The 27462-nt window shown below is 40.1% G+C and overlaps 1 protein-coding gene across 4 annotated transcripts in view; it reads left to right on the forward strand.

The window, feature by feature from the left end:
• TAB2 (TGF-beta activated kinase 1 (MAP3K7) binding protein 2) overlaps window positions 1-24297 on the forward strand; it is a 41636-nt gene extending 17339 nt beyond the window's left edge. For 3 of the 4 annotated variants that reach the window (XM_072141326.1, XM_072141325.1, XM_072141327.1), the window contains 6 exons: window positions 1813-1999; window positions 6699-8133; window positions 15967-16127; window positions 17559-17652; window positions 21329-21424; window positions 22151-24297. In XM_072141326.1, the coding sequence (XP_071997427.1) occupies window positions 1898-1999; window positions 6699-8133; window positions 15967-16127; window positions 17559-17652; window positions 21329-21424; window positions 22151-22296 (2034 nt within the window). In that variant the 5' untranslated portion in view covers window positions 1813-1897 and the 3' untranslated portion in view covers window positions 22297-24297. The remainder of the gene's footprint in view (window positions 1-1812; window positions 2000-6698; window positions 8134-15966; window positions 16128-17558; window positions 17653-21328; window positions 21425-22150) is intronic. The other variant, XM_072141328.1, reaches the window with a different exon arrangement.
• The last annotated feature ends 3165 nt before the right edge of the window (window positions 24298-27462 follow it).

Below are 27462 nucleotides of genomic sequence, written 5' to 3' on the forward strand. Positions count from 1 at the left end.
AGCTGAGGATGGGAAATGCATTGGTCACAGCTTCCCAGTATATAGCCAGCCATCCCCTGTAGTATACAGCCAGTCCGCCCCCAATTAGCCTAGCACTCGGGTGGTTCTGATGTTTGGCTCCCCCTCGGCTCCTCTTCTGTCTGCTTTAACAGCCGGCAGAGGGCATGGCTGTGTCTCTGCCGATTGTTACAGAAGAGGAGCTGCGGGGACCGGGGTATTGCAAAGAAGACAGAAGAGGAACCACGCCGAGCATCGGGGCTGCCGGAATGTAAGTGTTTGTTTGTTTTTTTTTTGACTAGTGTATAAGCCAAGGTGAGGTTTTTCAGCACATTTTTTACAGCCCTTTATTACACTTGTACATAATAGTGAGGCCAGTTGTGTTTTTTTGGGTTTTTTTTTTTTTAATAAAATGAAACTAGTAGAAAACTCAAACTAATTTTTATAAAAACTAGAATTAGAATATGCCTTTTTATGTTCTGAATCTTTTCACGGAACATGGCATTACTGAGTAACAAAACCGTTAAATGAATCAATAGGATAGAGGAACCTGCTCACTTATAAATAATGCTGCAGTAACCTGCTGCTATCTTAGCTTTGTTGTTCCCTGTGACATCGGAGAGTGGCTATCGGTCACCACAATAGCTTGGAGTGTTAGACTCCAAGTCCTGACATTGCTGAAGATCTGTAACTATGTGCCAGTGGCACATTGTTACACACCTGTAGCAAATTCTCCATATACTGAAGCTCAAAATACCCAAACGTATGTTTTGAAAATGAAAGTATGAAAGTGCATACAGTACTCAAAATAGAAGAAATGTAAACTTCAGTTCATCTCCCAAAACAAGGACACCTTACACAGCTCTGTACACCTAAGTATGAAAAAGTTATTTGCATCAGTATTTAATTTTTTAACATTTATTAAATCACAATAAAACCTGTATAAATTTGGTATTACAGCCAGTCCCTGGATTATGTAACTGATGGGCCCCATAGGTTTGTTCTTAAGTTGAACTTGTATGCAACTCAAAACTGTATTTTTATAATTGTAGTTCCAGATAATTTATTTTATTTTTTTTTGCCCCAGTGCTTCATTATAGACACTTTACAGCTGATTATTGCATCCAAAGAGCTTTGACAGAGGTCACAGTGGTCAGAGAGGTCCGTCTATAACTAGAGGTTGTCCTTAAGTAGGGGACCGCCTGTACAGTGATTTACACTGACCTAAAGAATAAATGAGATGTGTGCTATGAGCGCACAGTGAGAACTGTAAAAACAGAGGCCTCACTAAACTGTTTTCACCAATTTTTCTGCATCTGGAATTATTTCTTTCTTCCCAGTACATGGCTTGGAATAATAATAAAAATCTTTTCACAGCTCTGTGCACGTGGAAATATATGAAAAGTTTAGATTTTTGAAGGTGTGGACTAGAAAATAGAAATTCAAAAACATGCAATTTGGGAATGTGTAGGGCATTCCAGACAATTGGTGTTGCTCGGAAGGAGTTCTGGAGGTGCAGGTGGGAAGTTGAGTTAATTAACCTGGAAGTAATGGGTTGACCAGGCTGAATAATTTTGTTTGAAACAAGAGCAAACTTGCAAACAATGCTGCAGGAGTGGAAGAGAAAAGGGAGCATAGGCAATTGTTGCAGGAAGTGATCTGCAACTTCATTTTCTTAGCAGACAACATCAGCCCCTTCTCTTTGCAAGTTAATTATCCTGACAACCCCTCATAAGGGAATCTCGTGACTATTCCAGTAGTGCCAGGTATAATTGTTATTTTTGTGTTCTCATTTTATTACTTGTTTACTTGCAGAAAATGCTTATAAAGGGATGAAGTCGGGTTCCACCAAGGCCTAGAACTGTACTGTTGAGAACAGTTCTGCACAGGCACTATACGAATGGCCCAAGGAAGCTCGCAAGTGGACTTTAAGGTTTTAAATGACCTGCGGCAGAAATTCCCAGAGGTGCCTGAAGTTGTTGTTTCCCGGTGCATGCAGCAGGTGGGTATTTACTTTTTGGACTAGTGGTTTTACTGACTGGTAAACTGTTCTAATTTATGTGCACATTCTCAAATTATCACTGTTTTTGATTAGGTTTGGAACAGCCGCATTCTCGTAAAAATGCAAATTAAACTGAGGTACTCTGGCTTTTGCCACTAGAGCGTCTCCTGGCTCTAGCATCTCATAATCTATGCACACCACCACACTCAATATAGAAAATTGCCCAAAAAATTCTAAAAAGAGGTGCAGATTGAAAGTCATAAAAATAAAGTACACGGCACAGAATATTGAATGGTGCCACTAGAAAATATAATTTCTCTCGGACAAGAAGCCCTCCTCTAGCTTTGCATATGAAAAATCTAAAACTTACGGCAGTGATTTTCAATCTTTTTTGAGCCGCGGCACACTTTTTATACTTAGAAAATCCTGGGACACAACCAACCAAAATAGCACAAAATGACACTAAAACAGTCATATTATACATATAGTTAATAATATAGATTCTAATAAAAAAAGGATAACCCCCTCATATATTCAATCCCATGTAACCTCATAAATACAGTCCCACGTATATATGAGCACATAATTATCAGTATCATATACTGTGGTGATATGCACTGTACAGCGTCACAGTATATGGTGCTGATTATTATGTGGCTCATATACTGCAATATAAAGGGGTACAATGAGGCCAGAGTACAAGTGCCAGCTCGTATACTCAGCATATGAGCTGGTACTTGTAGTACTCCAGCCTCATGACTATCGTATTTCTCATTTTACATTTCTCATTGTTATATGCAGTATACTGCTGGAGTACTAAAAGTTCCAGCTCATATGCTGCCAACAGTTAATATACTCAGGCAAAAGCTCATATAGTCAGCATTATTAGTGGGCATTACCTTGGCGGTGGGCAAATGCGAGAGTCTCTCTGCTCTCAGGATGATGCGCCGGCCTCGGTGATGTCATTTTGTCGCGCGAGGTTCAAAGCTTGCGCATGTGTTATTGTACACGTCTCCTACATTGTAAGAAGCCGTGACTGTGCATTGCCGGGAAACAAAACACAGGGGGCACCATAGTTTGGGGAACTTTCCCCGTGGCACATCTGACCATGTGTAGCGGCACACTAGTTGAAAATCACTGGTGTAAGGAGCAGAGTGAGAAATATATAATAAACTTGAATATATAAAAATTTAACTTAAAAAAACAACTTCACAGGATAACATTCATGTCCATGGTGGTTCAAACACTAGGACCCCACATATCCCTAGAATGGGGGTCATGTTCCCTCTAATTGTGGAGTAGCTGGTCAAGCTTGTCTATGCAAGTATTAGAAATACTCTATTATTCTCTATCAAGGTAATGTTGATGGCCAAATGTCCTATTTTTAGCACTCCCATGGACCCCCCATTGTTGTGATTGGTGGCAGTCATATGAATAGGAAATAAGAAATCTGGGGCAATCTCTTTAACCCCTTAAGGACGCAGCCTGTTTGCAGGTTAAGGCTCACAACTTTTTTTTGAAATTTGACCTGCGTCTCTTTATATGGTTATAACTTTTGAACACTGTTACTTATCAAAGCGATTCTGATATTGTTTTTTCCCCACATGTTGTACTTCATTTTAGTGGTAAATTTTGGCTGATACGTTTTGCGTTTATTTACAAAAAAAAGAAAAAAGTGATGAATTTTTAGAAAAATTTGCCATTTTCGAAATTCAAAATCACCGCGTTTTCAGGCAGATAGATTTACCACCTAAATAACTTGCCGAATAACATTTCCCATTTGTCTACTTTACATTTTCATAATTTTTGAAATGTTTGGATAATTTATTTTGACGTCACGCGGCCTACAAATCGAATAGCGATTTTCCGTATTTTCGGAATTGACTATTTTGGGGATAAATACTGTTTGAAATCAAATTTTACATATTTAGCAACAAAACCCCCTATATAACCAACCCATTTTCAAATCTGCACCCCTCAAACTATCAGAAACAGCATTTACAAAGATTGTTAACCCCTTGAGATCTTCATAGTAATTGAATCAAAATGGCGGTGAAATTTAGAATGGTCAAATTTTGTCGGTTATACGTTCATCTAGCCCTAAAATTTACACATTTCCAAAAGATAAAAAGAGAAAACTCACCATAAAATTTGTTCTACAATTTCTCCTGAGTGCAGCGACCCCCCACATGTGGCCATTACTTGTGTTATGGGGGCACAGCAAGGCGCAGAAGGGAAGGAGCACCCTGCAGCTGCCAGGATTTTAGTTTCCTCGTTGCCCCCTTTTGAAGGCTATAACATTTTCGCTTTTCCGTTATTTGGGCCATGTGACGGCATTTTTTTTGCGGGACGAGATGCTTTTTCCAGTGTTACCATTTTGGGGTTGGTATCACCTATTGTTGAAAATTTTGGAACTTTTTTTGAGGTCATGAGTAGAAAAGCATCAATTCTGTACTGGATTTTTTACTTTTTTTTTTTTTTTTGTGTTCACCGTATAGCCTAGTAATCCTGTTATCTTTATTCTATGGGTCGATACGATTACGGGGATACCAGACATGAATATTTTTTCTTATGTTTTACTAAATTTGCCAAATAAAACCCTAATGTGGGGAAAAATCTATCATTTTTGCATCGCCGTCTTCCAAGTGGCATAACATTGTTACGTTTTTGGCTACAGAGCTGGTTGATGGCTTGTTTTTTGCGGGACATGTTGTTCTTTGCAGCAATATCATTCTGGAGTACATATGTTTTGTTGATCACTTTTTATTGCATTTTTAGTGGGATATAATAGGTAAAAATCATAATTTTTGGCGGGTTTTTAACGTTTTTTTTTTTACGGCGTTCATCTTATGGGTTCAATAGTTATTTAGTTTTATTCTATGGATTGTTACGGACGCGATGATACTATATATGTGGGGTTTGTGTTATGATTTAGACTTTTTTGAGTGTTATATGTCTCTTTATATGTTTTGGGGCTTATGGGCATTTTTAGTGATTTATAAAGTAATTTTTTATTGAAAAACATTTTTTTTACATTTTTTTACATGATCCACCATGGGATATGAACAAGCAATCATCTGATTGCTTGTTCTTGATAATACTCTGCAATACTAATGTATTGCAGGGTATTATCAGTGCCAGCCTATGCAGATGCATAGGCTGACACTTTGCCTTTAAGATGACGTCACAGACGCCATCTTAAAGGTAAACCCTCCAGGCTTCTCTGGGGTCCCGATCGGACCCCAGAGGTGGCAAAACGGCAATCGGCCCCCCCGAAAACGGTGCGGGGGGGCCGATTGTGATGTAAAGACCCCCAGAAGGCATGTTAAATGCCGCGGTCGCGTTGACCGCGGCATTTAACGGGTTAAACACCCGCGATCGGAGCCCACTCCGACCGCGGGTGTTAGCCGGGGATGTCAACGGTAGATTACCGTTGAAATCCCGCGGCTAACGATGCCGGTTCGGCTGCTATACAGCGCTGAACCGGCATCGTCTCTGCGCAGTAGCTGTACTGCGCTGAGCGCTATTCGCGGGACTCAGCGCAGTACAGCTACGGCGCAGAGCGCTAAGGGGTTAAGGCATTATCTTTATAGATTCTACTTCAATGTCTGACTTCTAAGAAGCCTAGTATTAAGATGTGGGATAATTGCCAAATCAGTAAGACTTTTCCAAAAATAATTGACTCCCAACCATAAAATGTGGTGTTTCCATGTCATTATATCTTATCAGTATAGGTGAGAGGCCATTGATGTAGGTTAGTAAGGAATTTCCCTCTTTTCTGCAACCTTGGAAACTTCATAGGAATTCATAGACCAAGCAAGGATTGTCATAACTAGAGATGAGCGGAACTGAACTTTAGTTTCGGCATCTCCACCCAACTTGGACTAGGCATGGCATTGATTGGCTAGCTGGACACCTGGTGGCCACATCTGACCAATAACAGCCATGACTATTTGCTAAGGGCATAAAGCTGCCTTATTTGTTAGGCACCTCTGGTGGAATTGTTGAAGCATTGAGTACAAATTATAATTTTTTTTTATCAATAATTACCCACAACTGCAAACAGTCCCAAAGGAACTCCTCACAAGGGAATGTAATACAGGTGGTGCCCGACTTAGACGGACCTCTCTGATTACTGTGACCTCTGGTGAAGCTCTCTGGATGTTTTAGTTTAGTAATCTGCAATGATCAGCTGTAAGGTGTCTGTAATGAAGTTTTATTTTTAATAATCCTTGTTCCCATAGTACCAAAAAATTTTGAAAATCCATTGTCAGGGGAGCAAACTAATACATTTTTTGTGTGTACAAATTCAACTTAAACGGGTTTTCCCATGAAACAAGTTAGGTTCTATCCACAGGCAAGGGCCTAACTTATTGGTGTGGTCTCTGATGAGGCATCTCCGCCAGACTACTTGCCGCTGCTCAAGATGAGAGGAGCAGAAGAGCTGATGAGATTGGCAAGCATAGCGACTCCTTCGAACCCCCCTGTTCTAATGATTTGTTGGGGTCTCCTCACTGCCGCTTCCAGCAATCAGCAAGTTTGTTTGTGGAAAAACTGCTTTAAGAACACACCTAAAGAACCTATGTTGTATGTAACCCTGGGACTGTGTCTGTACACTGTATAGAAAATAGATCTTATTATTATTATTTTTTTTGCAACTCTTCTCCTTTTTTATTAATTCTGTTTTTTTTTTTTCTAGCACAACAACAATCTGGATGCTTGCTGCGCAGTCCTCTCTCAAGAAAGTACAAAATATCTGTATGGTGAAGGTGACGTGTCTCCTGAAGAATCGAGCATTGCAGGCTTAAGAAATCACATGACTTCCCTTAATTTGGATTTGCAGTCTCAATACCATGAGGGCAGGGATGGAAACAGAATAAATGGAAACAGCAGGACTTTAAGTCACAGTATAAGTGATGGACACCTTCAGGGAGGTCAAACAAACAATGAATTGTATCCACAGGAGCCACAAACGGCGCCTGTTGTGCCTTCTAACTTTAATGTCTTTGGGATGACAAATGTTATTAATGCTTCAAACTCGGGTCATCAATTTGGACTTCAGTTGGGCAGCAAAAGCTCCTCTGGCTTGCAAACTAGGTTCAATCCTATCATGGTTACCTTGGCTCCAAATATCCAGTCTAATCGTAATACCCCTACATCTTTGCACATACATGGTGGTCCGCCACCTGTACTTAACAGTCCTCATGGAAATTCAATATATATTAGACCTTATATCACTTCTCAAGGTGGCACAACAAGACAAACCCCTCAGCAATCAGGCTGGATGTCTCCAAATCCCACTCAACAGCAAGCTTATCATTCATCGCAGCAAAATCCTTGGACAACCCTTCCTTCATCTTACACTCAATCACATACCTCAGCACAGCCGAATCAGCAAGGTCACCAGACCTCTCATGTGTACATGCCTATTAGCTCACCCACCACTCCTCAAGCACCAATGCTTCATTCATCAGGTGGTTCCCAGCCTTCAACCCAGTACAACATTCAAAATATCTCAACTGGTCCCAGGAAAAACCAAATAGAAATTAAACTTGAACCACCCCAAAGAAGTAACTCAATGCTGCGTTCATCAAGTTCTCGAAGTTCCACTAACCCTTCTGTTTTGAACAACCAGTCAAGGAACCAGCCTACTGTTTACATTGCCGGTCCTCAAAGCACAGATGAAAGCTTGGGCCGTAGCCAGCCTAAGGTCTATATTTCAGCTCCTAGTGGTGATGACCAGATGGTTAGAAATCAGCCAACACTTTTTATTTCCGCTAATCCTGGTGCAGCCAGTACAGCCAGAAATGTCTCTGGGCAAGTAAGCATGGGACCTGCTTTCATACATCATCATCCACCCAAAAGCCGACCTCTTGGAAACAACATATCTGCCACGTCGCCACGTGTTGTAGTGACTCAGCCCAATACAAAATATACTTTTAAAATAACTGTATCCCCAAACAAACCACCTTCAGTTTCTCCGGGTGTTGTGTCCCCAACCTTTGAGCCGACAAATCTTCTTCCATTTGCAGAGCCAGAAGGCATCCATATAACAGATCCTGTATTAGCACATGATAGAATGAATGATGCAAGGAAGTTAAGCGTTGGTTCAGATGATGCAGCTTATACACAAGGTAACTATTCGTATTGAATGTTTCTTTAAATTTTATTTCAAAGGTGACAAGTCTAGGGGCTATTTTCCCTCCTTGTCCCAAATGAAGACTTCTCCTCTGCCTCATATCTCCTTCCTTTTTGTGCCTCTGCTTTTCCCTTCCTTGTGGTTCTCCATATTTTGACATCCTGATTTATAGAATATTTTTGTGCAATGTTAATACAAGGCTGGTAGGCTTTCCTCCAGTACTCTCCTGCCAGCAGTCACTTGAAACTGCCAGCATGCTGTGATTTATCCCTATTTATGTCAGTCTGTAAGCCAACACACTACTACAGAGCAATATGGACTGTAAAATGTCTGCCTATGATATACGTACTAGACTACAAAGACTAAATAAGGTCCTTGATGGGAGGCAGGCTTTTGCTTTAATGGATGATGCTGATTTTGGCTAATTTATTTAAATGGTACTGGCAAGGCAATATTGATTCGTATTGCGCCAACCCACCCCCTTCCTCTTCGTAGCTTAATTAGACTTCTAGATCCTTTGCTATAATAGCCAATAGGCTCCCTGAGACTCCCAGACCTGTCATGGAGCAATCTGAATTAAGCCTTGACAACTAAAAATGTGATGAGTATTTTTACTGAAGGAAAAGAATGAAATTTGTAGTAATGTGGCAGCAGCTCACAAATTTGCTTGGTCCGTGGAAACGGGACTATGTGCTGGTGAGATGCCAATGACTGAGCCCAGTGCTCATACCATCCACTTTGCTGCTAATGGAAGTCCTTGTAGATTGGACAATTCCTATGCAGCTGTCCTGCAGCCAAGCCCCCCTGTCTCTCTCCTGGCCAAAAGCTGCTCTAATGTGGGGAAGTTACCCTGTAATGTATTGCAAACACATTGTGCTAAAGGATGATAAAACACGTGCTTAATAAAATGACTTAAAGGGATATTCCCACGAAGACAAGTTTCTTATATGTACTCGGGACATCAAAATAACACATTCTCTAATTCACTGTTATTAACAAAAATACAGCATTTCACAGCTATAATTTCAACCAGTCTCTCAGTCCTGCTGCAAACAATTTCAGTAGCCCCTAGACACAACCCTCTAACATCTGACATGAGGTCGGGCGGCCACCTTCTTGGATTTCTGTGTAAGATCGTGCAGATGAGATTTGTCTTTTTCTGCTCTGAGCCTGTAGCCCCACCCCCTGCACAGAGCTATCAGCACACTGTAATGCAGTGATGGCAAACCTTATAGACGCCGAGTGCCCAAACTACATCCAAAACCCACATATTTTTCGCAAAGTGCAGACAGCTTATTACTCCCTGCTCTGTCACATGTTTAAATTGTATAGGCACCTGAGGACACAAATAAAGTAGAAAGGAGAAAAAGCTTTGGTTATCATTGTAGCTTCATTCTAGTGTTCTTGAGACTGTAAGAGGCCTTGAGTAATGTCGCGCAAACTCTGCGCTGGGGTGATGGCGCGGGTGCCCATAGAAAGGGCTATGAGTGACACCTCTGGCAGCCGTGCCATAGGTTCGCCACCACTGCTGTAATGTATGAGTAAAATCCCCATATACTGCCATACTATAGTATGGCAGTATATGGTAGGATCGATCAGACAACCTAGGGTTAAAGTACCCTAGGGAGTCTGAAAAATAAAGTAAAAATAAAAAAAAATTAAAAAAAATATAATGTAATAAAAACAGTAAAAATCATAAACACATTAGGTATCACCGCGTCCGAAAATGCCTGATCTATCAAAATATAATAACTGTTTTTCACTGCGTTTAACCCCGTAACGGAAAATCGTGTCCAAAGTCAAAAGTGGCACTTTTTTGCCATTTAAAAAAAAAATTAATTCTATAAAAAGTGATCAAAAGGTCGTACAGTCCTAAAAATATCTTTGAAAACATCAGCAAAAGTCGCAAAAGATGACTCCACCCACAACTCCGTACAACGAAGTATGAAAAAGTTATTAGCGTTTTAATTTTTGTAAATGTATGAAAACATAAAAACTATACAAATTTGGTATCCCTGTAATGGTATTGACCCAAAGAATAAAGTAGACATGTCATTTGTGGCATGAAGTGAAAGCCCTAAAATCTATCATTTGGAATTTTTTTTCCCGCTTTCCAGTACATGGCAGGGAATATTCAATGAGATCACTATGAAGTGCAATTTGTTACGCAAAAAACAAGCCGTCACATAGCTTTTTACGTGGAAATATAAAAAAAAGTTATAGATTTTTGAAGGTGGGGAGTGAAAAATGGAAATGAAAAAACGGGAAAGGGCCCGGTTCTTAACCGGTTAAAGTAGAATCCAATAATACTACACAAAGAGAATGGCACTCGCCCCTTAGTATTTTAATTTGTGACATTTGTAGATCGTACTCCTACAGGCAATATACATGGTGGAGAGAGAACAACATAACACAAGGAAGATAATACTAAGGGGTGAGTGTCATTCTCTGTCTACTATTGCAAGTACCTCAGTCATATATTCACATGAATAAATCATCATAATATCACTAAAACTGAGAACCAAAAATCACAACCAGCAAAATATAGCAATAAAACAGATTAAAAAGTAAAGATGCCCATAAAACGTGTGTATATGTATATATGTGTGTATATATATATATATATAGAGAGTATAAGCCGAGACCCCTAATTTTACCACAAAAAAAATAATGGGAAAACCTATTGACTCGAGTATAAGCCGAGGGTGTAGTATACAGCCTGTCCGAAGTAGTATACAATCAGCCTGTCCCCAAAAAGTATACAGCCTGCCCTCAGTATGCCTAGCGAATAATAAAAAAATAAACGTTATACTCACCCTCCGACGATACTCAACTTTGATGCTTAGTGGGGGCTCCCGGTCCTCGGCGGCGGCTCCCGATCCTCGGCGGCGGCTTCTATCTTCATGTGCCGGCAGTCGCACAGTGCTACACCGCGCATCATATTGTGCACCCGCTGGCAAGTCGCATAGACGCGACTGCTGGCACGTGAAGATAGAAGAGAGAAGCCGGAGGACCGGGAGCCGGAGGGTGAGTATTAATTTTTTTTTTTTATTAACTCGTGTATAAGCCGAGATGAGGATGTGTGTATATATATTGTATTATATTTTATATTATATTATAATTATATATATATTTTTTTTTTTAAGCAAGCAAATTTGCATTTGCACTTGACCTGTACCACCACCATGCAACTTTGTGGCGAAAACAAGTTATTTTAAAATCAATGAAAATATACGTAGCCTCCTCCAAATTGTCCCTTCTGGCTAATAACCACTAGCCAGAGGGCTATAACCACGGAGCTGTGGCTTATATAATTTCACTTCTAGGAAAGGGCTGATTCTCCTCTTTTCATGTAAATTTAACTTTATGTTTCTAAGTGCCAGGGAACCAGAGATATGAACCAAAATGCTCAATATAAATATCAATATCTCAGGTTCCATGACACCTAGAAATTTTAGATTCATATGGAAAAGGGGATTCTTCTTTTAGATGAAGAATCGAATATATAGGTGCCACAGGTCCGGAGTTATAGCCCTCTGAAAAGAGGACGTGTCACGTCTGTGGCCGTACAGATGTATGAGATACTTCCATGGCAGAAGAGTTAAAGCAACTGTAACATAATTGGGAATCCATATAAAACATTTTTTGGTTTTAATTAAAGTATATGAAGTATACTTTCTTTTGGGGGGGGGGTTGCTGAGCGCTCCTCATACATGGCTGGTGTCCACTGTAAAGTGGACCCTTGACTTTAACTTAGGCTTTCTGTTAAGGGATAACTACTTTTGCATGATATAGAGGTGTATAGAAGTAGTTGCTAAACCCCAATATAAGGAAATTACTTCTCTGTTCAACAGAGTTTGATATTCATGCTGCATTCACTCTGTTTATTGTATTTTTTCGTGAGCATACAGGACCAATATATCATTCTGCTTACACCATGTTGAATAGGACCAGTTTCTTGAATCCTTGACCTGTAAGAGTTTAAAAGCATTTATATGCTGAATAGGTACACATTGCACTCTCCTTGTGTCTATTATGCTCACTTGTTTATGATAAAATAAATATTTTCATATGATTTCTTATGGCCCGATTGAATGTGGGAGACTATGTAATTAAAGGATGGAAGGACTGAAGTACAGCTTCATAAATAAGCTTGGTTTCTCACCTCTGCACCCATTTTATATACTGGTGCCCACCACTGTACACAATATTCCATTTGTGATTTGTATAAGGCCAAACTATGTCCTTATCACGGGAATCTATGCTTCCCATAACTTTATTTGCCTTAAGTTTTTTTTTTTTCAGCTTTAGGCCGCGTGCAGACTGACGTATGTCTGCATGGCTATGGCTGGGCGGGTACACGTCAGCCGTGATGGAGAGGAGGAGGTGTGACCCCTCTCTATAGTGTTCCAGGGCGCATGGTCCGTAACAGGGGAAAGATGGGACATGTCCTATCTTTTCCTCGTGTACAGAGAGGTACGGTGCCACATATGCAGCCATTGCCCGTCTAGGAGGGACGTATGTACAGCCACAAGCTTGCGGCTGTACTTGGTCCCCCTATGGACATGTGGATGCGGCCTTAGTTCTACCAAGTAATTGTCTTTTTGGAGTGGTGGTCTTTTTATTTTTTAGCTGAATAACCCCAAGTTTAGTAATTTATCATTGTATTTAAGTTCCCCCATTCCCCTAATAATCTTGGTTGGTCCTTTTTATACACTGGTGCCCAAAACTGTACACAATATTCCATTTGTGGCCTCTCCAGTGATTTTGTGTAAGGGTAAAACTATATGTCCTTGTGAGACATCAAGAGAGGAATAGATTCTCTTAACCTGAGTGAAGTTGCCCCCCCCCCCCCCACCTTGTTCAAATCAAACAAAATTGGTGTCAAACATTTGTGCAGCAAAAATTTTCGTTAGTGACGCTATCATTTTTAAGGTATGTACAGGTGTTTGCATAGGTTAAAGGTGTTTAGGATGAACTGGTAAAAATTGAACCTAGTGACACTTCCCTGGTTTGATCACCAGGGGGAGCCAGCAAACACATTGTACTTTGGCAGAAATTAACTCTGATGACCTCTGGAAAAAAAAAGTGTGAATATATTAAAAATGATAGCGGCACAAATGAAAATTTTTGCTGCACTAACGCTTGACACCATTTTTGTTCAACTCGGTTAATTGGGGGGGGGGGCTGCTTTTTAAAATTTTTTGTTCATCTATTCAAAAGTAGCACAAACAAAAGTTTGAGCAGCACAAACGTAGCAGAATTGTTCGGCACAAGTTTTGATCTCAACAAGATGGGGGGGGCCAACTTCACTCAGGTATTCTCATATCATTTGTTTTGGCAATTATCAGTAAAATTGAGCTTGCTATAGTTCCTATTATTTTTCTTCATCAGTTTTACCATGGGGTTTATCACTTCTTGACCCATTCCTCCAGCTTCCACAAATCCCTCTGTAATATACTGTCATCTTATGTATTAATTTCTATAGTAATTATGTACTTTAGTATCTGCAGATATTGAAACTCTACATTGTAAACTCTCAATGAGTTAAATGATAAAAATATTAAAAAGTGACCCCTGTGGCACTCATAACTTCAACCCAATCTGACAATGTGCCATTAACCCCTTTATGACCTCCCTATCGGGAATCTACGTCAGTCACTAAGGGTACTTCTTCTGATGCGACGCCTTTCTACGGCGCCGCGTCAGAAGAAGATTTCGGGACATCGGGTCAGTATAGTGCCGTTGTCGGGCTGTGATATCACAGCCCAGACCCGGCACTAACACCCGGGATTGGGAAAATGACCGCGGCGTGCAAGTGTGTCCCCCGTGGATTGGACCCCCCCCCCTTTACCGGGGGATCCGATCCCTCCTGCCGCTGCACCGGGTCCCGACGAGTGACCCGAGGCTGTCGGCTCCTCTTCTCGCCGGGTCCTGGCAGGACCCTGCTGTAAGTAACTGAGCATGCGTGGCATGCTCAGTTACTTACACTATGCACTGCAATACAAGTGTATTGCAGTGTAAAGGCTTGAATAAGTGATCAGATGATCGCTTGTTCAAGCCAAAAGGTGGAAAATATGTGAAAGTAAAAAAAAAAAGATTAAATCATTTTATAATAACAATTAAATAAATAAAATAAAGTCCCATAATCTCCCCAGTTACACATATAATGCAAATACAGTATATAAAACACAAAAACACACGAAAAATGTACATATTTGGTATCACCGCGTCCGTATTAATCTGTACAATAAATCTAAATCAATATTGAACCCGCTCGGTGAACGATGAAAAAAAACTACGAAAAACTTCCCGTAATATACAATTTTTCATCAAACACATCACAAAAAATGTTCTAAAAAGTGATCAAAAAAAGTTACGTTCCCTAATATGATATGACTGAGAAGAACAACTCTTTTCTCAAAAAATAAGCCCTCAACCAGGTCTGACAACAGAAAAATACAGAAGTTATGGCCCTAAAAAGTTGTCAATAGTAAAAACAATGCGATATTCTCCAATATTGGTTTTGCTCAGGAAAATTGAGCAAAGATAAGAAAAACTATATAAATGAGGTATCACCGCAATCGTAGTGAACCAGAGAATACAGATAAAATATTATTTTTACGTTACGGTGAGCGGGGGAAAAAAATGCTAAAAATCCTAAATAAAAATTGATGATTTTGTTTGTGTCCCCCTTGAAATAGTTAATAAAATCTCATGAATAAGCTATAGACCCCCTAAATGAATTATCTATACATTGTATCTCATTCCGTAAAAAATAAGCCCTCATATGTTCGCATTACCAAAAAAAAATAAAAATGTATAGGTAGTACAATGTGACAAAACAAATCTGCTGTGAATGGCGCCTCCATTCATTCTATACTTGGCCGTGCGCCCGTACAGCAGTTTACCACCACATATGGGGTATCAGTACACTCGGGAGGAATTGGGCATCAAACGTTGCCGTGCGTTTCATCATTTAATTTATTCTGAAAATGTCAGTTTTGGCCTAAATGAATGTATTTTCCAAAAAAATTCCATAGTTTCTAAATCGCAGGTCCATATTGTTTTAACCCATGTGAAACACTTAAAGGGTTAATGGACTTAATAGAAGTTGTTTTACATACGTTGAGGGGTGAAGTTTCTATAGTGGGGTCATTTATGGGGTTTTACTATTATTTAGGCCTTTCAAAGTCACTTGGAAGCTGAGTTTTCCCTCAAAATGTGAGTTTTGGCAATTTTCATGAAAATGAGAAAAATCGCACCTAAAGTTCTGCACCTCATAACATCCTAGAAAAATGACAGGATGCATAAAATATCATCTCAACATAAAGCAGACATTCCGTAAATGTAATTTATCAAACTTTTTGGGTAGTTTTACTTCCTGTCTGGAAAGCAGAACATTTCAAACTTGGAAAATGAAGAATTTTTACAAACTTTTGCCAAATTTTCACTTTTTTTCAGAACGAAATGCAAAACTTATCACTTAAATTTTATAACTAACATGAAGTACAATGTGTCACGAGAAAACATTCTCAAAATCACCCGGATATGTTAAAGCGTTCCGAAGTTATAACCAATTATCGTGAGACATGTCAGATTTGAAAAATCGAGTCTGGTCATTGAGCTGAAAACTAGTGTCGGTGATAAGGGGTTAATGACCGCCCTCTGTTTTCTATCACTAAGCCATTTACTAACCCAAATAGTTTCCCCTAATCCAAGCAGTAGAAAGCCTTAATGGTATCTTTTTTTAACTTTAAGAAATATTGGCCATTTATACTTAACAATAAAAAATAAGTTGGTTAAAACTTTTTTTTTTTTTTTTAAGCTTTGCTGATACATCAGAAAGCAAGAATGGAGCGTCTTCATCGAGAACTAGAAGTACAGAAGAAAAAGCTGGACAAACTTAAAACCGAGGTCAATGAAATGGAAAACAATCTCACCCAGAGGCGCTTAAATAGGTCGAATTCAGTTTCACAAATTCCATCAGTAAGTGTATGCTGTAGCTTGTTGCTTAGCTCTCTGATGCTTTCAAAATTCAGTATAGATGCGAGACTTTCAAAAGTAATGTTAATATGAATAATTGTATTCATGTGAAAATTTATTATATTTAGCTTACTTTATTATTGAGATTCTCATTATAAAGTTTATTAAACTATTGTAAATTTTTACGTTTTACACAATTTATATACTGTTGGTACGGCTTTTCTAATCCCTATTGATGAACATCTAATGACAGCTGAGGTGGCCGCACTACACAGTTTACCTAGTAACTTATATTTGGTCAAAAGGGGGTTTGGTCATGAAAGAAAGTACTCAAATTTTAATCCCCTAGTGATGTTTACATAATAAAGATAATTTTTAACCCCCTTACTTTACAGTTTTTCTCAGTTTTATTGCTGTTTTAGCTTCTATAAGTTAGTGGTCAGTAGCAAATTCCAGAGTGTGGACGGGGACTCTTTGCAGACACTTTGTGATCCCTCTAATGCTATGAAATACTGTGTGCTGATAATGTGCTTAGATCATCTGGGTACAGGTTTATATACACTTTCATTTAGCTTCTGAACTTTTGCTACTGTCTGACACATAGAAAAAGATAGATGAGAGCTGATGAGATCCATGAGATTGTATATAAAACATAATGACACTCAGCTCTGCTACATATTGGCTATAACACAGTCAGCTGGTGTATCTCCTTCCCCTGCTTTAAAGATCTTATTTTATCTGTAGCTTGAAGAGTAATTATTCGCATGCTGCTGCTTTCCGGCAGGAAGTGTCTTGGGCTGCATTCACACTGTTGTATGCCCGCTCTGCTGCGGCCGGGTCGGCATACGTCAGCCATGATGGAGAGGAGGAGGGGTGACCATCCCATCTCCATTGCAATGCATTACATACGGCCTGTAACATGGGGAAAGATCCTATCTTTTTCCTGTGCACAGAGCGGTATGGAGGGGAGAGGGGCAGGAGGCAGAGAGCACTGCATGGTACAGACAGGAGAAGCTATTCAGGGGAAGAATCTGCCCTGCCAGACCATTGTCAGAAGATCTATGGTGGGATATGCTGTAACATTAAGTTAGATTGTGTTATTTCTGATATCCTTTCTCTATCAATTCATCACGGTTTTCTAGATTGCGTCTTATGACCCAGTACAGCATCTATGATCACTCTGGCACTTATGAGCCATCTACCTGTGTGACATCACAAGACTGTGGTTAGATTTCTTAAATCCAATATTTACTGAAAGTAGACAATCCCTGTAAATGTTTTTCAAGAGACTGTGGCTGTTACGATTGTTATCGAAGTGGTGCTAAATGGTTTGTCTAGCTCAATGCAATGTACAAAATGCAATGTTCTCTTCTAGTTTCACTGCTAAGTGTATATAACCATATAACCATTTTTTGCTTTATTTTATGTTTCAAGCTGGAAGAAATGCAGCAATTGCGAAGTTCTAACAGGCAGTTACAAATTGATATAGACTGTCTCACCAAAGAAATAGATCTTTTTCAGGCAAGAGGTGAATGTTTTTTGTTTTTTTTTTAAATTGCACTTTCCTTCGCGATTGCAATATAGCTATATATCCCATATGCACATGCTCCGCACAGATATTTATTTATTTGGTCCTCACCTTGCAGATGACCCCTAGTTATGTTGGTAATTTACTGTAATTTAGCCCTAGGCTACAATAAACAGATGTAACAATAAAAAGCATCTTTAATAATTGTTAATACTGGTTCTTATAACAATCCAACATTTTTGAAAATTTTATTGTCAGAGACCAAAAAGAAATGGAGTTACAAATATAGAATACCGTATTTTCCGGACTATAAGGCGCACTTAAAAGCCTTGGATTTCCTTGGAAATCCAAAGTGCGCCTTATAGTCCGGTGCGCCCTATGTATGGCACAGGGCAGCGGACCATACTTACATAGGTCCCCGCTACCGGAGACCGGAGACAGCAGATCTCCAGCGGGAACTGCAGACCACGCGGCACGAACAACTTCTGCCGCGTGGTCTGCAGTTCCCGCTGGAGATCTGCTGTCTCCGGTAGCGGGGACCTATGTAAGTATGGTCCGCTGCCCTCCTCCACCTCCCCCTCACCTTCCCCGCGTTCCCCGTCGCGTCTCGTCCCGTCGGGTCTCCGCTCCTTCCTTGGACCTCCGCCACGCCCCCGGACCCTGCGCCTTATAGTCCGATGCGCCTTATATATGGAATTATTACATAAGGCGCATCGGACTAATGCGCCTTATATTCTGGTGCGCCTAATGGCCCGGAAAATACGATATACAGTTCTGACTTGCATACAAATTCAACTTAAGAACAAAGCTACAGAACTTGTACGTAACCCGGAGCCTGCCTGTACAGGTTTTCTTTTCTGACAATAATTTTAACAGTGCTGCCAAAATGTCAGGTGGTCGTATCCGAGGAAGATATCTCGTTTCTGAGGGACAACATGACTACATTTATGAGAAATTATCTTCACATGGGAACATTTTTTTTTAAATACCGTACATACTTGAGTATAAGCCGACCCGAGTATAACCCGAGACCCCTAATTTTACCACCAAAAACTGGAAAAACCTATTGACTCGAGTATAAGCCGAGTGTGTAGTATACAGCCAGCCTGTCCCCCCTGTAGGCCAAGCTATTAAAAAAAACAAACTTAATACTCACCCTCCGACGACGATAAGAGAGGAGCAGAGCCGCTGCCGAGAATCGGGAGCTGCCGCCGAGGATCCGGACACCGGAGGGTGAGGTTTTTTTTAGTTGACTCGTGTATAAGCCGAGGTGAGGTTTTTCAGCACATTTTTTGTGCTGAAAATCTCGGCTTATACACGAGTATATACGGTAATATCCAATTGAAGAAATGATTACATATGGCAAATGAATGAAATTAAATGTAAATGCCCAGATGGGAATACCCGTTTAAGGACACCTGACTGTGACCTATGCATACTGTACCATAGTCCCATGCTTCATTGCTCAGCTGTAAGGTGTCTGTAATGAAGCTTTATTGATGATCCTTTGTTCCATTACAGCCAAAAATTTTGAAAAGCCAATTGTCAGTAGGATAAAAACAAAAATTGTCTGGAGCTACAATTGTAAAATATATGCTTCTGACTTGCATACCAATTCAACTTAAGAACAAACCTAAAGAACCTATCCTGTACGTAACCCGGTGGCTGCCTGTATATGAAAAGAGGTTCTAAAGATATTGTAATTTAACCCCTTAAGGACGCAGGGTTTTTCGGCCGATTTCTCGCTCTCCAACTTCAAAAATCCATAACTTTTTCATTTTTTCGTGTACAGAGCTGTGTGAGGGCTTATTTTGTGCGTAACAAATTTTACTTTCCCGTGATGTTATTTATTTTAACATGCCGTGTACTGCGTAGCTGAAAAAAAATTCCAAATGTGGAAAAATTGAAAAAAAACGTCACGTGCGTCACGTTCTTGTGGGCTCAGTTTTTACGACTTTCACTCTTCGCTCCAAATAACATGCCTACTTTATTCTTTGGTTCGGTGCGATCGCGGTGATACCAAATTTATCTAGGTTTTATTGTGTTTTAATACATTTTCAAAAATTAAACGAATGTGTACAAAAAAGAAAAAAAAATTTTTGCCATCTTCTGACGCTAATAACTTTTTCATACTTTGGCGCACGGAGATGTGTGAGGTGTCATTTTTTGCGAAATGAGGCGACGTTTTCATTGCTTCCATTTTGAGGTCTGTGCGATATTTTGATCATTTTTTATTTCATTTTTTATGTTATGTAAAAAGGTGTAAAAGTCGCATTTCGGACATTTGGGCGCCATTTCCCGCCTCGGAGGTCACCGCCGGCCGTAACCGTTTTTATATTTTGATAGATCGGGCATTTTGGGACGCGGCGATACCTAATATGTTTGTGATTTTCACTGTTTATTATGTTTTATATCCGTTCTAGGGAAAGGGGGGTGATTTGAACTTTTAATATTTTATTAATTTTTTTTATTTTTTAAACTTTTTTTTTTATTTTTTTTTTCACTATCTTTTAGACCATCTAGGGTACATTAACCCTAGATGGTCAGATCGCTGCTACCATATACTGCAATACTTCTGTATTGCAATATATGGCATTTTTGCAGCACATTCATTACAATGAGCCACTGGCTCATTGTAACGAATCTGCAGCTGCCAGATAGCCTCGTGTCAAAAGAAGACACGAGGCTACCATGGCAACCGATCGCCGCCCCCCCGATGACGTTCGGGGGCGTGGCGATCGAAAAAAAGATGGCGGCGCCCGCGCGCCGCCGTCTTTTAAATGCCGCCGGCGACTTTGCCGGCGGCAACGGGGGGGGTTAATAGCCGCGATCGGTGCTAGCACCGACCGCGGTTATTAGCGGTGGGGGTTTTATGCATTTTGCAAAAACCCCCACCTTTGTATGAAGAGGACTCAGCCCGTGAGCCCTCTTCATACATCCCTTATACCTCTGCGCCGTAGAGCTACGGCGCAGAGCGTTAAGGGGTTAAAGGGGTTGTCAGAGTTTTGAAAAAAAAACTATAGGTGGCCGGGAGCGGGCTGCTTAAAACAATAAAGATGTACTTACCTTCCGGTGCCCTCCGGTATCAAGCGCTTCTGTGGCTACGGTCCGGGCGCCATGTAAACAAACATGGCCACCGGAGCAGCGCTGCATTCAGCTTCTGGACGGACCTGACAACCTTCTGGCCCGCATTCACAATGTGAATAGGGACGGATAGGCGTACCCGGCCATGGCCGGCCGGAAGCTGAATGCAGTGGTGCTCCGGCGGCCATGTTTGTTTACATGGCGCCAGGAGCAACAGCAGCGCTTGATACCGGAGGGCACAGGAAGGTAAGTACATCTTTATTGTTTTAAGCAGCCCGCTCCCGGCCACCTAATAGTGTGGGGTTTTTTTTTCGGAACTCTCGGACAACCCCTTTAACAGAACTGCAAAAATTTACCTGGGCAATGCAGGCACCAATCAATGACCCTCAATCATGAAGGGGTTTTTGTTGTGCCTACTGTTGTCAAACATATTTTTCCTAGAGTTCCTTAATTCATCATAATAGTAAAACTACTCTTTAGTGTTATACAATATTTCTAAAAAAAAATGTCAGATTTGCAGTGCATTTTTGCTATTTTTTTTTTTTATTTGAAACAAGGCTATTGTTTATTATATTGTTCTTGTTTTATTTAGGGCCTCATTTTGATCCCAGCGCTATTCATAATTTCTATGATAACATTGGATTTTTAGGCCCTGTCCCCCCAAAGCCAAGAGGTACGCAATCTGTTGGTAAGTTAAATAATAATAATTCTTACATAGCAAACACAGATTACGCAGCACTACACAGTTTGCTGAATCGGTCCCTGTCCCCATGGGCATCACAATCTAATCAACCTACCAGTATGTTTTCGAGTGTGGGAGGAAACGCACACAGAGGGAACTCTTTGAGATGTTGACCTTGATTGGATATGAAACCCAGGACCCCAGCGCTGCAGGGCTGAAATGCTAACCACTAAGCCACTGTGCTGCCCCTAAGTTCATGCAAAACCTCCTAAAAATAGCTGAAAAAAAGCTGCAGTTTTGTATTCTAAGCTTATTGTATTCTAAGTTTATGTATAGCTTTTCATTACACAAACAATATCCATTATTTGCTCGAAGTAGACAACTCCATATGTTATATTGTTTATGCAATAAATAAACTCCAGTGTAAAAGCTGCACTAGGAAATGTTTTGTACATCTTATCGTGTTTCTCAAAGTGAAACACAATTCTACTAAATCATTATTTTTTATTCTCTAATTGATACCAATATTTATAAACATTTTGCACTGTTTTATATGGTAAATTATTATTGGTAAAAATACTAGTAGTACAAATACCGGACAATACAATTCATTAATTTTTTTTTTTTTTTCCTTTTTTTTTATCCATATGTTGCATTCTCTTTTCATTGAAAATTATTATTTTTGGGTCAAATAAATGTAACCGTATTATTTAACGTTGTGTCCCCATTTAGATCAACGGTCCACTGTCAAAACGTCAACAAAGGTCCCTGACACGGAGGAAGATGAGGGAGCTCAGTGGAATTGCACTGCATGTACTTTTCTGAACCACCCTCTCTTAAACCGATGTGAACAGTGCGATATGCCGAGGAATTACTGAGCCAGTAGGTCAATTTTGTCAATGGAAATCCGCGTAAAATCGTCAATAACCACATTTTTCAATGATAGGAAAAAAATGGCCTTGTGGTTGTTTACAAATAGTAAACATTAACCCACAGAATAATACCTCAATGTTGTATTGTGCGCAGTTGGGTTTTTGCCCTTTTCTTAAATTCTCTATCAGTGTAGTACTGATAAGTCTGGTTCCCAGCTGACCGCCTGTACCATGTACAGTATTAGCCCTTAAAGAAGATTTCTCACTGTACCCAGAGTTTTGGGTCCTTACTTCTTTTTCTCAGTGAAAGTTACTGGATTGTTTTTGGCTACTTGGAGAAGAAGCAACGCAAGAAATTTCATTGGCTTTTAAGTTCTCCATAAACCAAACCAGCAACCCATACACAAACACTAAAAACACACAGGATTTGCAACTTGCTGCGAGTTGTTGCTGTCACATGAACGGAGGAAGGACTGTGCGGTTCATGTGTTTTAAGTGCCTCTCGGGAACCTCCCATGGCTTGTGAAACCAACATCCATACAATCAAGTGCAACAATGATGAAAAACTGCATGTGTTGTCTCTGTATGATACAGTGAAATTACCTAAAGCTTTTTTTCCAGTTGTAAATAACCCTAAAGCCTGCTCCAAGTGACCTTATTCCCTTCTCACCTTTATTAATGTCATGTTCTCCTGTATGTATAGTGTAATAGTGTTTTTTGTTTTTTTTTTTGTTTAAAATTTTCTTTTTTCTTTTTTTTTTGCCACAGTGTCCCTTTTTAGATCTTTTATCAAAAATTTGGTGCCTTGTAACTGGGTGGTGGAAAGGAGTAAAGTATTGTGTATAGAAATGGTTTTGTTGGTCATCTCTCCACCACAAAACCTATTTATCTTGCATATCTTGATGTCCTGTGAAAATCATGAAAAGGCACAATGTTCTACCATCTTTTTCTGCAGACATATATGAATTTACAGTGGGTGGCTTTCATACTGACTTTCATAAAGACGTGCCCTATTTTCCTGAATGTGCCAAATGTCTAATGCCTGTTCTAAGTCTTAGAAATGTAAGTGGCATAATAATGGTATGGCAAAAGAAGTCCGTTTCCAAATCGGTATATGTTCAGCAATACGCAAGTACTGTATTTGTCAAAATTTAAGAATGAGAAAACCTTGGTTAATACCCTAAAGTTGCGTAAGAGACTCTGTTTTAACTTTTCTTTTTTTTTCCTTTTTCTTTTCTTTTTTGTATGCACATGGGTCCATGTTCTTTTGTTACATTGGTCTCAAATCTGTGACTTTCCTGTTTGAGACTGTTGTATCTTAAAACGGATGCTCCTATGTCAACATAAATCTGGGTAATTCTCATTTCTTCATTCCCAACCAACAAAGAGTGGCCATATTAAAAAGAAAAATCCTTGTCTTCAAGACGTACCACGCATTTCGTAAGCAAATCACTGTTAAGAACTAAACTGATACACTGCTTGGCATCTTAAAGAAATGTGCATTATTGCTGCTTTTATTTAAGTATTAAGAGGTAAAAATAGTAACAGTCAGTGGCTTACCTTTTCTTTTAGGCTTTGATATTTAAGTAGCCATTGGTTTTGTAAAGACATCCACTGTAAATGACTCGACATCATACATTGTTTTTAAGGTTTTTGTACCAGAAACTAAAATGTGATGAGCCTTGTTTCCTGAGGCTATTCATTGTGTCGCAGAATATATTTCTAGGTAACCAAAGTGTTGCAAAGGCTTGGTATGTTTTTGGGCCTTCCAGCACTGTAATTGGGCTAAATGGCAGAACCAAAGCACTTACAAACAATGCTTACAAGTAAAAGACCATTTCAGCTTCATCCGCAGTTTTCTGTGAAGATTTGAAAATTTTTTACTAGTTTTAATAATAAAACCTAATTTGGATATCTTGAGCTGATGGTTTTGTGATTTTAGCTGGGTAAACAGTCTTTGTAACAGATAAGTTATTTATAAAAATTAAAAAATATATATTCTAAATACTTCTTTTGGTTTGTGAATTTGTTTATTTTAACACGAGAAAGCACTGCATTTTTAGTAGCATAAAAGAAAGTTTGAACAATATAAAATAGTACATTGTGATTACCTTCTACTGAAGTGTAGCATATCTTTTTTTAAGAATACTCATAGGCTTGGGCAGTTTCAACAAAACCTCAAAATGTCTAAAAACAGAGTTTGACTACATGCGTTTTTGTGCTTGCATCGCTTCTTTTGCCACCTGACCACTACCAACCCTGCCTGGCCTGCCATCTCCTGGAGATTTTAAATGTTCTCTATTATACCATGGAAGATTAATATATGCTCCATAAGCCCTGGCACCAGACCCCTATATTGTACTGCACATTCGCCCACATATTACTACACCCAAAAAGGACAGGACAGAGATGCTGATCCACCTCGAGACGATAGAAAAGCATGTTATTATAAGAGGGCTTGAATACACGACCAATCTGAAGTGAAGAGGCAGTGTACTCGCTGAATTGTATGTATATTGAGATTGAAATAATGAAAGGAAAATTATATTACAGTAGTGCTTTTTACCATTGGTCCTTGTGATGCTTTAGGAATGTATTCACAAACTTCATGGTTGGGAATTATTATGCAAAAAGGTAATGAGGTGGAAAACTTTCCATTAGTATAATTTTCTTTCCTGTGCTCTTGTCTGAAGTCACAGCCTCCAACGGCACTGATGGGTAGGGATTTCCTGCCTCCAAGGGTCAGGAAACAATGTGGAGCAGAATAAGAGGGTCCCTTTGTATATGTGGAATGCTGCTTCGCCAATGCCATGGTTCAGGAGCATGCGATTGCACACTACCTGGGTCCCGGCGCTGCAGATGTGTAGTGTCTGGAGGGCTGAGTAGGGAGCTGGAATCGGGAACAGCGGGGTTCTCCCAACCTCTAGCTGTAAGACCCTCCTGGAGGGCAATCTCTGGCAGACAGTGCATCAGGAAGGGTTCGCTACATCGGAGGCACTGACACATTTATTATATATATTTATAATGCAGGACAGTGTCTGCCACCTCACTTCTGGATCCCGACCGATCACTTCACATAGATGGTGCAATCAGCCCTGGGGAGCTGGAGAGGGGGTGGAGCTAAGTTAGGTGCCAAGTAGCTGGGTAAGTAAGAAATCACTGAGGGGCTCCGGAAACACCCCCGCCCAGTACAATCACAGGGATACCAAATTTATGTAGGGATTGTGTTTTAATACATTTAAAGAGGAAAAAAAAAAACCCTGTACAAAAAAACATTATTACGCCATCTTCTGGCGCCAAAAATGTTTTCAAACTTCTGTGTACAGAGTTGCGTGAGTTGTAATTTTTTTTTTTTTTGCGAGACAATTTGACATTTTCTTTGCTACCGTTTTGGGGACTGTGTAACTTTTTTACTCAAATATTAAACCCCATTACGGGGTTCTTTGGGAATAGCCATTTATATTTTGATCTGACATTTTGGGACGTGGTGATACTTTACATGTTTTTATGATTTGTTTGTTAGTTATTGAAAAAGGGGAGCGATTTGAACTTTTTATTTGTTTTGCTTTTTTACCACTGAGCCTGGAACTCCCGATCCCGGGCTGCTATAAGACGGTACTCGCCTCTGGCGCTCCTCTTCATCCTCGGCTCTGGCTTCTTCTGATCTCAGATTCCCAGCAATACGGGCAGAGATACGTCTATACACTCTGCCCGCGTACACCCGCTCTGATGATTTCATCAAGCAGTGACAGGGCCACATCATGGCTAGTGCGTGATGGCAGAGAGCGTAGACTTGCTTCTGCCCGCACTGCCGGGAATTTGAGGAGAGATTAACTCTGAGCCGTGGCCTGAAGAGAAGCACCGGAGGTATGCGTTTTCAATATTTTTATTGGGCCTCCTCTGTGGATATTTCATTATTGGGGGGAGCACCCCTGGGAGCATTTTATGGGGCAGCATTGCTGGGGATGTTTTATTGGGGGGGGGGGGACGCTGCCTGGGACATTTTATTTAAACAGTATTTCCCAACTCAGGCCTATACTAGAGGCCAAGCTTTTTTTTTTTTTTAAATTATTATTATTATTATTATTTTGTGGTAAAATTGGGGGGGGGGGGGTTCCTCGGTTTATAATTGCGTATATGTTGTATTTTTTTTTTTTTTCTTCACTTTGAAAAGCCCAAAGACAAGGGGCCCATTATATGTGTGTGAGGGTTTCTATAGAAAAAGGGGTCCCCTTTTCTGTCGATGTCTTCTTATGAAGACATTAAAAGGGGGCTAAAGAAAAAGGAGCACTTTAGAGGGGGGGCTACAAAAAAGGGCAGCTGCAGGACAGGGTGCATTTTAGACCAGGGCTGCAGGAAATGGCACATTATATGGGTTGGGGTTAGATATGTACTGTTTGCAGGGCATACAATTTTATTTTTCAGGGACCATTGTAAGAGGGTAGCCGCTACATTTTGTGTTGTCTATCCTACTATATGCTGCCATGGCAGTATATGTGGATTTTGTACATGGTCTGTTACAATGTGCTACTGTCACATTGTAACAGATCTTCAGAAATAACACCAATTCGGGTCTTTTAACCGGTGTATTCACGACGGCGGTCGCGTTCCAATGCATGGGCGCCGGCATCTTTCCGAGGATCGCCGCTCCCCGTGACATCATCGGGGAGCGGCGATCCGTCGCCATGGTAGCTTCGGGTCTCACGAAGACCCGAAGCTACTTCGGGTTAACCCATTCATTACAATGTGCTATCAGCACATTGTAATGTATGAGGAGTAAAATCCCCATATACTGCCATACTGTAGTATGGCAGTATATGGTAGGATCGATCAGACAACCTAGGGTTAAAGTACCCTAGGGAGTCTGAAAAATAGTAAAAATTTTAAAAAAGTTAAAAAAAAAAATTATAGTAAAAAAACATAAAAATTCAAATCACCCCTCTTTCCCTATAACTGATATAAATAAACAGTAAAAATCATACACACATTAGGTATTGCCGCGTCCGAAAATGCCTGATCAATCACTGCGTTTAACCCCGTAACGGAAAATCGCGTCCAAAGTCAAAACTTGCACTTTTTTGCCATTTAAAAAAAAATTAATTCCATAAAAAGTGATCAAAAGGTCGTACAGTCCTTAAACCTATACAAATTTGGTATCCCTGTAATCGTACA

Source organism: Engystomops pustulosus, chromosome 3, assembly GCF_040894005.1.
Source record: "Engystomops pustulosus chromosome 3, aEngPut4.maternal, whole genome shotgun sequence".
Lineage (NCBI taxonomy): Eukaryota > Metazoa > Chordata > Amphibia > Anura > Leptodactylidae > Engystomops > Engystomops pustulosus.